General features: G+C 40.0%; 1 protein-coding gene across 1 annotated transcript in view; it reads left to right on the top strand.

Moving 5' to 3' along the window:
- Positions 1–17,389, top strand: part of SYNE2 (spectrin repeat containing nuclear envelope protein 2) — a 3,814,665-nt gene that overhangs the window by 2,270,036 nt on the left and 1,527,240 nt on the right. Inside the window, exons 74-79 of the mRNA XM_044073561.1 lie at positions 1,245–1,391; positions 6,629–6,775; positions 8,457–8,603; positions 13,447–13,593; positions 15,320–15,466; positions 17,215–17,361. Coding sequence (XP_043929496.1) covers positions 1,245–1,391; positions 6,629–6,775; positions 8,457–8,603; positions 13,447–13,593; positions 15,320–15,466; positions 17,215–17,361 — 882 coding nt within the window. The remainder of the gene's footprint in view (positions 1–1,244; positions 1,392–6,628; positions 6,776–8,456; positions 8,604–13,446; positions 13,594–15,319; positions 15,467–17,214; positions 17,362–17,389) is intronic.

Raw genomic sequence — 17,389 nt, 5'->3', positions numbered from 1 at the left:
ATGCATCTTTCTAAAATAGCCAGTGACGCAGCAGTAGACAAACAAATACATGGACCCCTACTTGCTAATTAGCTTGAAAACTCTCTACGTTAGTGACTGTTCATTATCACTGCAGAGTTACAGCATTTCATGAAAGCTAGAAAGAACATTTCTGTATAGCATGTATCCTTCTACATAGTATAGTGGTTCTGGGACTTATTATCTCCAGTCCCCCGTTAAGTAATAGCACTGATGTTTACTACAGCAGTGCCCCATGCATAATAAGTGTCCATATTTCTTGCAGTAGTTATAAACACCAGAAGATCAGTAGCAGTTTGTCCATGGCTATGTATATGTATCATGTACAGTGCCAGGTCTGACACTCATTGTGTACATTCTGCCCAAACCCACTCCCCAGTTAATGCTCCATACTCTGTTCTATCCATCCATAGCTGTAATAGACCAGCCCTGAAGCCATACTGTTATCCCATTACTCGGATGCCTTTCCCAAGTTACTTTAAATACTGATCAGACCTATTTTCTGTAACCTTAGAATGGTCACAAAAAAACATGGATTTAATTTACAACTTTTACTTCAAATTTTACAACAGAAACACTGATATTGCATTATCTACAGTCTACTTCTCTACCTATGAAGCCATCCCACCTCCTCTCGTAACTTTTCTCTGCATACCCTCCTAAATTCTAAATAACTGTAACTGTTTCCACCCCTGTTGGATAATGTATATTAATATCTGTGTAGCTATATAGACAAATAATGTATGAATCACTAACCATGGGTATTATCTGTCTACCTAATAACTCTTTACTATGTAAACAAATTCTAGTAAGGTTACTAGAACTTTATGCTGTTAAATTTGTTTTCAGTTGTAATCTTCCTGTAATGATATGCTTTTGATTCTATTTCAATTCTCCCCAACCTAAACCTAAAAATAAGTAATGTTTTACCCTGGTTAACTTGCTGACTATAAGTAAATAAGCACACACACACACACACACACACACACACACACACACACACACACACACACACACACACACACACACACACACAAATGCACTCAAATACTTGCACACACATATGCACTCACATCCTCACACGCACACAATATTTACTTATCTTAAAAAATGATTTTTGAATTTCTTTTCACAGTAAACAGTCTAACAGATACATTGTAGATTCATTTTCCATACAAGTAGAATACTGTGTTTAGCTACCGTTTAATGTTTCATTCGTTTTGTAGGATATTCAGGACTTTGTAGATCAAACACCGGAAAGCATCAAAGATACAGTGGCAGATGTGTCAACCTCAGAACATGATGAAAACGCTGGAGCAAGTCTTGTTACAGATAAAGTGGTACACGCAAAGGACAGCTTGGTCATTGCAGCAGTAAGTACAAGCTGATTGTAAAGAGACAACAGCATATTGCATACATTTTGTACCAAACATCTAAGTCCTTTTATCATCCAGTAATATTAGAGGTTACTGAGCAATTTCTAGTCAAATTCTTTCTTGTGATCTACTTTTACATCCATCAATAATGAAATTTAGCTGTTTACCAAACATTATGGTTATATGCATGTGGCCTGCAGTATTTTGGTCTTTCTGAATTCATGAATTCCTTTGAACATGGATTATTTTGATGGCAAGCGCATTTGTTTTTCGGTCCACATCAAGTTGCACTTTTTCACAATTAAGTAGATTTTTTATACATTAGAAGGTCTAAGAACATAGGGTTGCCACCTTTTCAAATGGCCAAAGTGGGACATTTTCAGCACAGACATCCGATTTTACAGGCTGACACATACCCACGGTCAGTACAAAGGATAGAACTTTACTTTTTTGCCTAAATAAAAGCTTATGCCTGTAGCAGTTTAGTTGCTTATTCTGTTTCTTGTAACATTTAGGTATTTTAGATACAGAAATAACTATTTTATCCAACTATTACATTAAATATGGGACATAATTATGTCCTACAATCACAGGACATTTGCCATTTTTAATACATTTTGTCAGGACACAACTGCCCAAAGAGGGACTGTCCCTCGCAGAGTGGGACAGATGGTAACCCTATAAGAACAGTACAGACCCATATCATCTACTACCTGGGGAACCTCCGATGCACCCAGAACTGCATGACTGTCAATAACTATTTCAGATGGAAACAAAATTCACAGAAACATAACACCCAAGTGAAAGAACAAAGGTTTTGGTTTACTTTGATAAAGTGATGCATCTTTCTAAAATGGCCAGTGAAGCAGCAGTAAACAAACAAATACTTGGATCCCTACTTGTCTAATTAGCTTGAAAACTCTCTAGGTTAGTGACTGTTCATTATCACTGCAGATTTACAGCACTTCATGAAAGCCAGAAAAAGACACTGGTGTATAGCATGTATCCTTCTACACAGTACAGTGGTTCTGGGACTTATCATCTCCAGTCACCCCTTTAAGTAATAGCACTGATGTTTACTACAGCAATGCCCCATGCATAATAAGTGTCCATATTTCTTACAGTAGTTATAAACACCAGAAGGTCAGTAGCAGTTTATCCATGGCTATGTATATGTATCATGTACAGTGCCAGGTCTGACACTCATTGTCTGACGTCTGCTTGAATCCACTCCCCAGTTAATGCCCCATACTCTGTTCTATCCATCCATAGCTGTAATAGTTCAGCTCCCAAAGCCATACTGTTATCCCATTACTTGGCTGCCTTTCCCAAGTTACTTTAAACACTGATTAGACTTGTCAGTGAGTATATTCTGTAACCTTAGAGTGATCACAAAAACTTGGATGATTTGATTTGTAACTATTATTTCAGATTTTACAGCAGAAACACTGACATCACATTTTCTACAGTCTACCTTTCTACCTATGAACCCATCTCACCTCCTCTCTTAACTTTTCTGTGCATACCCTCCTCTCATTTTATCTTCACTGTAAATAACTGTAACTGCTTCCACCCCTGATGGATAATGTGTATCTATATCTGTATAGCTTTATAGATCCATGACCCTGAGTAGCATCCTGCCCTCACCAAGAATGATACCTCAGTATAAAGAAAAAAATGATCAATTTCAACAATTGGCTAAGCTTCTGGTGTCATTCAAAGGGGATCCAGTGTCTGTCAGCCTGGGACGACATGCTCAACAAGCTGTGTTGCTTCACAAGAGACGGCTTGCACCTGTCACCCCTAAGCTTTTGAATACTGGTCAAGGCTCTTGCTGCCCCCACAGTGCCTTTTTTAGTCAAGGCTCAAAAGTCAAACCCACCTCTGTAAACAGCACAATTAACAAAAAACTGAGGGTTATGCTACTCAATGCCAGGAGTTTAAATCTCAAAATGCACGCGCTTGAAGCACTCCTCAGTATGGAGAACATCGACATCTGTGCAGTAACTGAAACCTGGTTGAAGGCTCCAAAGAGCACCTCAGCACTACCGGGCTACAACTCATACCACAGATTTTGGCCACAGAACATGGACCGAAACACAAAAGGAGGGAGTATATCCATATTCATCAAGGATACCTACACCTCCAGGTTAGTGGCACAGCATGATACCTGTGAGATCGTCCATGTGCAACTAACATCGTGCAAATCTGCAATGCAAATTGTGGCCTGCTGCAGATCACCCTCCATGATCCAGGACCACCACTCCACCTTTCTGGAGACAATGGAAAACATGAAGGTCCTACCGAACACCTGATATTGGGCGATTTCAAATAACCTACCATTAATTCGGAAAACTACTCGAGTACAAACTCCCAGGCCCATCGCTTCCTGGAATTCATCAACTCAAACACCCTGAATCAGCTGGTAAACTCCCCTACCAGAGGTGAAAACATATTGGATCTGGTCATCACCAACATGAGCGACAGGTGTTCCACACCAGAGATCAACCCATCACTGGTTAGATCAGACCATAAACTAATCACTCTGGATGTCCACACCCCACCATCACCCCCAACTAAGGAAACCACAGTAAAAATCTTTTCTAAAGCAAACTTCACCTTACTTAAGACAGAAGTTGGTAAGTTTCACAGCCCCCACGCTAAAGGATAACGCTGCTCAAGATGCAGAAACCTTTACAAATGCACTCTATGAGCACCTACAAGGATGCATGGATCACGCCATCCCTAGGAAAACCAAGAGTCACTCCTCTAAGAGAAGGAAACCAGTTTGGTGGACCCCTGCCATAAAAAGGCTATACAACAGAAGGAGGAAACTAGTTCAGAAAGAAAGCAAATCCCAAGAAGGAAAGACATCCCTAATCAGTATCAGTGAGAAACTAAGGTCCATGATAAAATCATCCAAGGCTAACTTCTAAAGAAAAGTAGCCAGGGATTCAAAAGATAACCGCAAAGCCTTCTTTAGCTATGTTAAGAATCTAAGTGGCAACTCGCAGATATGCACTGAACTAGTGCAAAATAGCACAAAATATACTGAACCTACTGATATTGGCAACATCCTGACAGATAGATTCAGTGCAAACTTCACCCCCCTCTCAGCCCCAAAAGAGCTCACAACAATACTGGAAAAGTGTAGTGTCCCGGAAATCACAGATGCACAGGTGAAAACAGCCCTTTCAAAAGCCAAAAACACAACGTCAGTGGGGCCAGATGGTGTCCCAGGCTGCATCTTGCATGAACTACAGAACAAACTAACCCCCCACCTAAACACGCTGTTCAACCTCAGCCTCTCCACAGGCTACATGCCCATAGAATGGTGCACAGCAACAGTTATTCCTCTCCACAAAGGAGGGGCCACAACTGACCCTGGTAATTATTGCTCCATAAGCCTGACTAGCCTGGTCTGTAAGGCTATGGAATGCATCATCATGGAACTCATTAACAAAGACATTGGGAACCTCCAAACACTTGACCCAACCCAGTTCGGCTTTGTTAAGGGCAGATCATGCCTACTAAACCTGGTTGACTTCTTCGAGACAGTCACCAAGGGCATAGACGAGGGAAAGGTGGTTCACACAGCCTACCTTGACCTCGCCAAGGCTTTTGACACCATTTCCCACTCAAGTGTTACAGAAAAACTCACCAGCCTGAACATAAACCCCTATGTCACGAGATGGGTTGCCAACTGGCTGACAGACCGAACTCACATGGTAAGAATAGTGGGCTCCAGGTCCGACTCTAAACCAGTCACAAGTGGTGTCCCACAAGGCTCGGTCCTGGGACCCTTACTGTTCAGCATATACCTCTCAGAAGTACAGGAAAACACAGGAGGACTATGGCTAACCAAATTCGCCGATGACTGCAAACTGGGAGACATAATTGACTCTCCAGCTGACACGGACATCCTCCAAAAGGGCCTTACTGAAACAGACACCTGGTGTCAAAGTCATGGCCTCAAGCTAAATGCCAAAAAATGCATAGTCATCCCATTTGGAAAAAACAAAACACCCACAAATTACCACATAGGTGGCAGCCCCCTTAATACAGAAGAGGTAATAAGAGATCTGGGGACCCAGGTAGATAGTAATCTCTCCTTTGACAATCATATTGCCAAAGTAGTTTAGGAAATCCTTCTGTGTGGCCCATCTAATTACTAAAGGGTTTGCATCTAGAAATAGAGGTTATAGTGCCCCTCTACTCGTCACTCATCAGACCCATCATAGAGTACAATGCCCCATTTGGAATGTACCTCACAAGACACTTCCAACAGCTGTAAAGACCACAAATGTACCTCACCAAGAGGATTACTGGCCTCAAAAATATGTGCTATGCAACCTGACTGAAAAAACTCCGGCTGTACTCAGTGGCATATCGCTTACTGAGAGGTGATCTCTGCCTGACTTACAAAGCCATCTCCAACTCAGAACTGATGGACATGCTCCACCTAAAGAAATCTAGGTCACTGCGAGCCACGCACTCTAGTGAGCTAAACCTCGCCACAACAATAAATAGAACATGCTGGAGGGATAGATTCCTGTTACAGAGACTCCCCATGCTTTGGAACAAAATTCCAAAGTACATAAGGCAGAGCCCCTCACTAACACTCTTCAAGAGCAACCTTGTCGAGTGGATGGGTAACAGAAAATACACCCCTGGGATCACTTCATTGGCTCTGCTTGACAGAAGATCAGTTAATTAATCAGTGGGGCAGCGAAAGCTGACAAACTCTGGCTAGGCTTATAAATGCCCTGGGGCAGATAGCCTAGTACCTACCTATGAACCTATGAATCACATACCATGGGTGTTAACTATCTAGCTAATAACTCTTTAAACAAATGTTAGTAAGCTTCCTAGAACAAAATGCTGTTAAGTTTGTTTTCAGTTGTAATCTTCCTGTAACAATATGCTTTTCATTTTGTTTCAATTCTCCCCAAACTAAACCAGAAAATACATGATGTTTTACTCTGGTTAACTTACTATGAGTAAGTAAACACACACGCACACACACACACACACACACACACACACACACACACACACACACACACACACACACACACTTCCCACAAACACAAAATATTTGCTTTTCTTAAAAACATAACCTTTGAATTTCTTTTTGCAGTAAACATTAGTCTAGCAGATACATTGTAGATTCATTTTCCATACAAGTAGAATACTCTGTTTAGCTACTGTTTAATGTTACATTCATTTTGTAGGATGTTCAGGACTTTGGAGATAAAACACTGGAAAGTGTCAAAGATACAGTGGCAGATGCGTCAACCTCAGAACACGATGAAGATGTTGGAGCAAGTCTTGTTACAGATAAAGTGGTACATGCAAAGGACAACCTGGTCATTGCAGCTGTAAGTAACAAGCCGATTTTGAAGAAACAATAGCACATAGCATGCATTTTGTACCAAACATCTAAGTACTTTTGTCATCCAGTAATATTAGAGGTCACTGAGCAATTTCTTGTCAAATTCCTTCTTGCGATCTACTTTTCCATCCATCATTAATTAAATTCAGCTTTTTACCAAAAGTTTTGGTTATATACATGTGGCCTGCAATATTTTGGTCTTTCTGAATTAATGAATTCTTTTGAACCTAGATTCTTTTGGTAACATTTTTGTTTTTTGGACCACATCAGGTTGCACTTTTACATAATTGCATAGACCGTTCATACATTAGAAGGTCTAAGAACAGTACAGATCCATATCATCTACTCCCTGGGCAAAGCTGCTGATGCACCCAGAACTGAGTGAGTGTCATAAACTATTTCAGATGGAGACAAAATTCACAGAAACATAACATCCAACTGAAAGAACAAAGGTTTTGGTGTACTTTGATAAAGTGATACATCTGTCTAAAATGTCCAGTCAAGCAGCAGTAAACAAATAAATGGACCCCTACTTGTCTAATTAGCTTGAAAAATCTCTAGGTTAGTGACTGTTTATTATCACTGTAGATTTACTGCATTTCATAAAAGCCAGAAAAAAACACTCGTGTATAGCAAGTGTCCTTCTACACATTACAGTGGTTCTGTGACTTATCATCTCCAATCCCCCCTTTAAGTAATAGCACTAATGTTTACTACAGCAATGCCCCATGCGTAATCTGTCCATTTTTCTGATAGTAGTTATAAACACCAGAAGGTCAGTAGCAGTTTATCCATGCTATGTAGTACACATATCGAGTACAGTGCCTTGTCTGACACTCATTGTCTGACTTCTGCCTGAATCCAGTCCCTAGTTAATGCCCCATACTCTCTTCTATCCATTCATAGCTGTAATAGATCATCCCCTGAAGCCATACTGTTATCCCATTACTTGGCTGCCTTTCCCAAGTTACTTTAAACACTGATCAGACCTGTCAGTGAGCGTACTCTGTAACCTTAGAGTGATCACAAAAACTTGGATTTAATTTATCACATTTATTTCAGATTTTACAGCAGAAACACTGACAACACATTTTCTACAGTCTATTTCTCTACCTATGAACCCATCTCACCTCCTCTCGGAACTTTTCTCTGCATACCCTCCTCTCATTTGATCTTCACTGTAAATAACTGTAACTGTTTCCACCCCTGTTGGATAACATATATTAATATCTGTATAGCTATGTAGATAAATAATGTATGAGTCACTAACCATGGGTATTAACTGTCTACCTAATAACTCTTTACTATGTAAACAAATTCTGGTAAGTTTACAAGAACATTATGCGGTTAAATTTGTTTTCAATTGCAATCTTCCTGTAATGATATGCTTTTGATTTTGTTTCAATTCTCCCCAAACAAACCTAAAAATAAGCAATGTTTTACCCTGGTTAACTTGCTAACTATAAGCAAATAAACACACACACGTACACACACACACACACACACACACACACACACACACACACACACAAAAAAAAAAGTATTAAAAACATGATTTTTGAATTTCTTTTTGGAGTAATCTTTAGTCTAATAGATACATTGTAGATTAATTTTCCATACATGTAGAATACTATGTTTAACTACTGTTTGTTTCATTCATTTTGTAGGATGTTCAGAACTTTGGAGATCAAACACCGGAAAGCATCAAAGACACAGTTGCAGATGTGTCAACCTCAGAACATGATGAAGATGTTGCAGCAAGTCTTGTGACAGATGAAGTGGTACAAGCAGAGGACAACCTGGTCATTGCAGCAGTAAGTAACAAGCTGATTGTGAGAAACGGTAGCACAATACATGTATTTTGTACCGAACATCTGTCTAATCCTTTTATCATCCAGTAATATTAGAGCTCACTGAGAAATTTCTAGTCAAATTATTTCTTCTGGTCTACTTTTACATCCATCATTAATGAAATTTAGCTATTTACCAAACATTTTGGTTATATGCATGTGGCCTGCAATATTTTTCTCTTTCTGAATTCAGGAATTCTTTTAAACCTAGATTCTTTTGATGGCAAACATGTTTGTTTTTTGGTCCACATCAAGTTACACTTTTTCATAATTAAGTAGATTCTTTATACATTAGAAGGTCTAAGAACAGTAGAGACCCATATCATCTGTACCCTGGAGAATCCTCCTGATGCACCCAGAACTGCATGAGTATCACAAACTATTTCAGATGAAAACATAATTCACAGAAACAAAACATCCAAGTGAAAGAACAAAGGTTTTGGTTTACTTTGATATAGTGATGTATCTTTCTAAAATGTTCAGTCAAGCAGCAGTAAACAAACAAAAACTTGGACCCCTACTTGCTAATTTGCTTGAAAACTCTCTAGGTTAGTGACTGTTCATTATCACTGGAGATTTAGAGCATTTCATGATAGCCAGAAAAAAACATTTCTGTATACCATGTATCCTTCTACATAGTACAGCGGTTCTGGGACTTGGGATACAGTGAGTTTTTCTATGATTCCTGAGTGGGAATGGTATCAAAAGCCTTGGCTAGATCAAGGTAGACTATATGAACCACCTTGCCTTCATCCACAGCTGTGGTGACTGATTCAAAGAAGTCGACCAAGTTAAGCAGGCATGATCTGCCCTTCACAAAACCAAACTGTGTGGGATCCAGAGTTTGGAAATTCCCTATATCCTTGTTTATTAGGTCCATGATAGTGTGTTCCATAGCTTTGCATATCAGACTCATCAGGTTAATGGGGCGATAGTTCCCATGGTATGTAGTTGCACCTCCTTTGTGGAGAGGGATGACTGTAGCAGTGCTTCATTCAGCAGGCACAAAGCCTGAGGTGAGGCTGTGATTGAACAGGGCACACAGGTGAGGTGCCAGTTCACTCTGTAGTTCATGTAGAACACAACCAGAGATACTGTCACGTCCCATAGAAATAGTATTCTTGGCCTTGGACAGTGCTGTTTTAACCTGTGCAGCAGTAATACTGGGTGCCTGGTAATCTACTCGTATTGTGATTGGTCCTTGTGGAGGGGGGTAAAGTTGGCACTGAATCTGTCGGTCAGTATACTGGCAATATCTGTTGGCTCAGTATAGGAGGTACCATTGTGCAGTAGCTCAAAGCAGTCTGGGTTTTGCCATGGAGATTCTTTACTAACTATAGAAGGCCTTGTGATTGTCTTTACTATCTGCTGCAATTCTGTTTTCATACCTAGCTTTAGAGGATTTGATGAGGGATCTCAACTTTGGTGAGGCAGATAAGGGAGTTTTTCCAGTCTTGGGACGTCACCTTATTCTGCATCAGTTTCCTCCTTCTGTTGTATAGTTTGTTTATGGCAGGGAACCACCAGATTGGCTTCCTTTTTTGGGAGGTGAGTGTCTTGGTTCTATTGGGTATGGCGAGATCCATGCATTTGTGTACGTGTTCATACAGTGCTTTGATGTATGATTCTGCAGTCACGCAGCTATTCTCCATTTGCATGGGTGCCGTGAAGTTAGCCACCTCTGTTTTCAGGATCCCAAATTAAGCTTTGGAGAAGTTTTTCATGGTGGTTACCTTTGCAGGGGGGGGGGGGGTGGATCCTGGCACCTGACAAGCAGCTGACTGTTACTTTCTCCTTATTCAGCCTAGTGAGTGCGACATCAGTGTGCCTCACCATTGAGTCACCTATGACTAGTGTGCTGGGCATGCTGTTTTACTTTAGGGGCTTTGGTTGAGTGGCACACTGTTTAGGAGAGTTATGTGTCTAGTGATTAGTGTTGTGTTGTGGTGGTCGAGTGCATTTCTGCCTTGGAGGTCTCTGCTGTTGGGTAGATTTTTATTGAAAGCCTCCACGAAGGTGAGTGTATGGTTTGTTTTTATGTGAAGGCCGTGCTGGTGTGTGTTCCAGAGGGCTATGTGTTCCATGTGGTGTGGTGCAGATGTTGACCTTCTCCTCTTCACCAGCTATTCCGGTCTTGGCTGAAGAGTGCATGGCTTCCAGTTTGGATATATAGGTGCATCTCTCACAAATCTGTGTGTTGGAAGGTAAGAGGAGAGGGTTGTCAGTGTACATGAGGCAGTTGCTACATTGCCTCAGTATGCCCAACTTCACCAGGTTAATTGGAGAAAGCACAGGGAACTGAACTTTAGACATGCCTGGTGGGGTGGGCATTGATAATAAGTACTAGATCTGTTTCCTTGTAGAATGTGTAGTGCTGGTAGCACTTGTGTGCTACAATAATTGCTACAAGAAGTCTGGTAAAGTGCTAGACTAATACGCTATTATAAATGCAGGAGAGGAGAGAACTAGTAGATCTAAGGGAAAAATTGAGGAGCTGGCTCTGGCACTGCTCAGAAGCCAAACTGTGTGGGATCCAGAGTTTGGAAATTCCCTATATCCTTGTTTATTAGGTCCATGATAGTGTGTTCCATAGCTTTGCATATCAGACTCATCAGGTTAATGGGGCGATAGTTCCCATGGTATGTAGTCGCTCCTCCTTTGTGGAGAGGGATGACTGTAGCAGTGCGTCATTCAACAGGCACAAAGCCTGAGGTGAGGCTGTGATTGAACAGGGCACACAGGTGAGGTGCCAGTTCACTCTGTAGTTCATGTAGAACACAACCAGAGATATTGTCACGTCCCATAGAAGTAGTATTCTTGGCCTTGGACAGTGCTGTTTTAACCTGTGCAGCAGTAATACTGGATGCCTGGCAATCTACTCGTATTGTGATTGGTCCTTGTGGGGGGGGGGGTAAAGTTGGCACTGAATCTGTCGGTCAGTATACTGGCAATATCTGTTGGCTCAGTATAGGAGGTACCATTGTGCAGTAGCTCAAAGCAGTCTGGGTTTTGCCATGGAGATTCTTTACTAACTATAGAAGGCCTTGTGATTGTCTTTACTATCTGCTGCAGTTCTGTTTTCATACCTAGCTTTAGAGGATTTGATGAGGGATCTCAACTTTGTTGAGGCAGATAAGGGAGTTTTTCTAGTCTTGGGACTTCACCTTATTCTGCATCAGTTTCCTCCTTCTGTTGTAGAGTTTGTTTATGGCAGGGGACCACCAGATTGGCTTCCTTTTTTGGGAGGTGAGTGTCTTGGTTCTATTGGGTATGGCGAGATCCATGCATTTGTGTACGTGTTCATACAGTGCTTTGATGTATGATTCTGCAGTCACGCAGCTATTCTCCATTTGCATGGGTGCCGTGAAGTTAGCCACCTCTGTTTTTAGGATCCCAAATTAAGCTTTGGAGAAGTTTTTCATGGTGGTTACCTTTGCAGGGGGGGTGGATCCTGGCACCTGACAAGCAGCTGACTGTTACTTTCTCCTTATTCAGCCTAGTGAGTGCGACATCAGTGTGCCTCACCATTGAGTCACCTAAGACTAGTGTGCTGGGCATGCTGTTTTACTTTAGGCGCTTTGGTTGAGTGGCACACTGTTTAGGAGAGTTATGTATCTAGTGATTAGTGTTGTGTTGTGGTGGTCGAGTGCATTTCTGCCTTGGAGGTCTCTGCTGTTGGGTAGATTTTTATTGAAAGCCTCCACGAAGGTGGGTGTATGGTTTGTTTTTATGTGAAGGCAGTGCTGGTGTGTGTTGCTGAGGGCTATGTGTTCCATGTGGTGTGGTGCAAGTGTTGACCTTCTCCTCTTCACCAGCTGTTCCGGTTTTGGCTGAAGAGTGCATGGCTTCCAGTTTGGATATATAAGTGCATCTCTCACAAATCTGAGTGTTGGAAGGTAAGAGGAGAGGGTTGTCAGTGTACATGAGGCAGTTGCTACATTGCCTCAGGATGCCCAACTTCACCAGGTTAATTGGAGAAAGCACAGGGAACTGAACTTTAGACATGCCTGGTGGGGTGGGCATTGATAATAAGTACTAGATCTGTTTCCTTGTAGAATGTTTAGTGCTGGTAGCACTTGTGTGCTACAATAATTGCTACAAGAAGTCTGGTAAAGTGCTAGACTAATAAGGTAGTATAAATGCAGGAGAGGAGAGAAATAGTAGATCTAAGGGAAAATTTTAAGAGCAGGCTCTGGCACTGCTCTGAAGCTTTCAAACAGTCCTGGATACAGCAAGTCTGTATCTGGACTAGACTACTTGCAGGAAAGGTGGGAAACAAGAGCAAACATGGGCTTTTAAACCAGATATATAGCTATATAGATGCATAACGTGCGAATCAGTAACCATAGGTGTTACCTATCTAGCTACTAACTCTTTACTATCTAAACAAATTCTGGTAAGCTTCCTACAACAAAATGCTGTTAAGTTTGTTTTCAATTGTAATCTTCCTGTAACAACATGCCTTTCATTTTGTTTCAGTTCTCCCCAAACTAAACCTGAAAATCAGTAATGTTTTACCCTGGTTAACTTACTAACTATGAGTAAGTAAACACACGCAATCTCACACACACACACACACACACACACACACACACACACACACACACACACACACACACACACACACACACACACACACACACACACACTCTTCCCACAAACACAAAATATTTACTTATCTTAAAAACCTGATTTTTGAATTTCTTTTCGCAGTAAACATTAGTCTGACAGATACATTGTAGATTCATTTTCCATACAAGTAGAATACTCTGTTTAACTACTGTTTAATGTTACATTCATTTTGTAGGATGTTCAGGACTTTGGAGATCAAACACTGGAAAGCATCAAAGATACAGTAGCAGATGTGTCAACCTCAGAACATGATGAAGATGTTGGAGCAAGTCTTGTTACAGATGAAGTGGAACACGCAGAGGACAACCTGGTCATTGCAGCAGTAAGTAACAAGCTGATTGTAAAGAAACAATAGCACATAGCATGCATTTTGTACCAAACATCTAAGTCATTTTATCGTCCAGTAATATTAGAGGTCACTGAGCAATTTCTAGTCAAATTCCTTTGTGATCTACTTTTGTGTTTCATTAATGAACTTTAGCCGTTTACCAAAAGTTTTGGTTATATGCAAGTGGCATGCAGTATTTTGGTCTTTGTGAATTCATGAATTCTTTTGAACCTAGAATCTTTTGATGACATTTTTTTTTTCGGACCACATCAAGTTGCACTTTTTCATAATTAAACAGACTGTTTATACATTAGAAGGTCTACGAACAGTTCAGACCCGTATCCTCTACTCCCTGGGCAAAGCTGCTGATGCACACAGAATTGCATGAGTGGCACAAACTATTTCAGATGGAAACAAAATTCACAGAAACAAAACACAAGTGAAAGAACAAAGGTTTTGGTTTACTTTGATATAATGATGCATCTTTCTAAAATGTCTAGTGACGCAGCAATAGACAAACAAATACTTGGACCCCTACTTGTCTAATTAGCTTGGAAACTCTCTAGGCTAGTGACTGTTCATTATCACTGCAGATTTACAGCATTTCATGAAAGCTAGAAAAAAACATTTCTGTATAGCATGTATCCTTCTACATAGTACAGTGGTTCTGGCACTTATCTTCTCCCGTCCCCCCTTTAAGAAGTAGCACTAATGTTTACTAGAGCAATGCCCCATGCATGTGTCCATATTTCTTACAGTAGTTATAAACACGAGAAGGTCAGTAGAAGTTTATCCATAGCTATCTGTATGTATCATGTACCTTGCCAGGTCTGAGACTCATTGTCTAAATTCTGCCCAAACCCACTCCCATTTAATGCCCCATACTCTCTTCTGTCCATCTATGGCTGTAGTAGACCAGCCCCCCCCCCCACACACACACACACCAAGCTATACTATTATCCCATTCCTTGCTGTCTTTCCCAAGTTACTTTAAACAGTGTTCAGACCTGTCAGTGAACATTGTCTTTAACCTTAGAATGGTCACAAAAACTTGGATTTAATTCACTTTTATTTCAGATGTTACAAGAGAAACACTGGCATAACATTCTCTACCTATGAACCCATCTCACATCCTCTCATAACCTTTCTCTGCATACCATCTTCTCATGTGATGTTCACTGTAAATAATGTAATTGCTTCCACCCTGTTGGATAATGTATATCTATATTTCTATAGATATAGATATACATATCAATATAGATAAATAGATACGTAATGTACAAATCACTAACCATGGGTGTTAGCTATCTAGCTACTAACTGTTTACTATGTAAACAAATTCTGGTATGCTTCCTAGAAGAAAATGCTGTTTAATTTCTTTTGAATTGTAATCTTACTGTAACGGTATGATTTTCATTTTGTTTCACTTCTCCCCTAACTACACCTAAAAATAAGTAATGTTTTACCTTGGTTAACTTACTAACAATGAAGTAAACAAGCACACACACACACACACACACACACACACACACACACACACACACACACACACACACGTTCGCATACTTTCCACACACAACATATTTACTTTTCTTAAAAACATGGTTTTTGAATTTCTTTTCGCAGTAAACATTAGTATAACAGATACAGTGTAGATTAATTTTCCATAGATGTAAAATGCTAAGTATAGCTACTGTTTAATGTTTCATTCATTTTGTAGGATGTTCAGGACTTTGGAGATCAAACACCGGAAAGCATCAAAGATACAGTGGCAGATGTGTCAACCTCAGAACATGATGAAGATGTTGGAGCAAGTCTTGTGACAGATGAAGTGGTACACGCAGAGGACAACCTGGTCATTGCAGCAGTAAGTAACAAGCTGATTGTGAGAAACGGTAGCACAATACATGTATTTAGTACCGAACATCTGTCTAAGTCCTTTTTATCATCCAGTAATATTAGAGCTCACTGAGAAATTTCTAGATCAAATTACTTCTTGTGACCTACTTTTAAATCCCTTATTAATAAAATTTAGCTATTTACCAAAATCTTGGTTGTATGCAAGTAGCCTGCAGTATTTTGGTCTTTCTGAATATATTAAGTCTTTTGAACATATAGTCTTTTGTTGATAAACATGTTTGTTTTTCAGTCCACATCAGGTTGCATTTTTTCATAAGTAAATAGCCTGTTTGTACATTAGAAGGTCTAAGAACAGTACAGACCCGTATCATCTACTGCCTGGGCAAAGCTGCTGATGCACCCAGAAATGCATGACTGTCAATAACTATTTCAGATGAAAACATAATTCACAGAAACATAACACCCAAGTGAAAGAACAAAGGTTTTGGTTTACTTTGATAAACTGATGCATCTCTCTGAAATGTCCAGTCAAGCAGCAGTAGACAAACAAATACTTGGACCCCTACTTGCTAATTAGCTTGAAAACTCTCTATGTTAGTGACTGTTCATTATCACTGCAGATTTACAGCATTTCATAAAAGCCAGAAAAAAACATTTCTGTATAGCATGTATCCTTCTACACAGTACAGTGGTTCTGTGACTTATCATCACCAGTCCCCCCTTTAAGTAATAGCACTGATGTTTACTACAGCAATGCCCCATGCATAATCAGTGTCCATATTTCTTACAGTAGTTATAAACACCAGAAGGTCAGTAGCAGTTTGTCCATGGCTATGTATATATATTATGTACAGTGCCAGGTCTGATACTCATTGTGTAAATTCTGCCCAAACCCACTCCCCAGTTAATGCCCCATACTCTGTTCTATCCATCCATAGCGGTAATAGACCAGCCCTGAAGCCATACTGTTATCCCATTACTTGGATGCCTTTTCCAAGTTACTTTAAATACTGATCAGACCTATTGTCTGTAACCTTAGAATGGTCACAAAAAAACATGGATTTAATTTACAACTTTTACTTCAAATTTTACAACAGAAACACTGATATTGCATTATCTACAGTCTACTTCTCTACCTATGAATCCATCTCACCTCCTCTCGTAACTTTTCTCTGCATACCCTCCACTCAATTGATCTAAATTCTAAATAACTGTAACTATTTCCACCCCTGTTGGATAATGTATATTAATATCTGTGTAGCTATATAGATAAATAATGTATGAATCACTAACCATGGGTATTATCTGTCTACCTAATAACTCTTTACTATGTAAACAAATTCTAGTAAGCTTACTAGAACTTTATGCTGTTAAATTTGTTTTCAGTTGTAATCTTCCTGTAATGATATGCTTTTGATTCTATTTCAATTCTCCCCAAACTAAACCTTAAAATAAGTAATGTTTTACCTTGGTTAACTTGCTGACTATAAGTAAATAAGCATACACGCATACACGCACACGCACACACACACACACACACACACACACACACACACACACACACACACGCACTCAAATACTTGCACACACATATGCACTCACATACTTACACACACACAATATTTACTTATCTTAAAAAATGATTTTTGAATTTCTTTTCACAGTAAACAGTCTAACAGATACATTGTAGATTAATTTTCCATACAAGTAGAATACTGTGTTTAGCTACCGTTTAATGTTTCATTAATTTTGTAGGTTATTCAGGACTTTGTAGATCAAACACCGGAAAGCATCAAAGATACAGTGGCAGATGTGTCAACCTCAGAACATGATGAAAACGCTAGAACAAGTCTTGTGACAGATGAAGTGGTACACACAAAGGACAGCTTGGTCATTGCAGCAGTAAGTACAAGCTGATTGTAAAGAGACA

The sequence above is a fragment of the Protopterus annectens genome, chromosome 6.part0, assembly GCF_019279795.1.
Source record: "Protopterus annectens isolate FY-2018-M chromosome 6.part0, PAN1.0, whole genome shotgun sequence".
NCBI lineage: Eukaryota > Metazoa > Chordata > Ceratodontiformes > Protopteridae > Protopterus > Protopterus annectens.
This window is presented reverse-complemented; position numbering and strand designations above follow the sequence as displayed.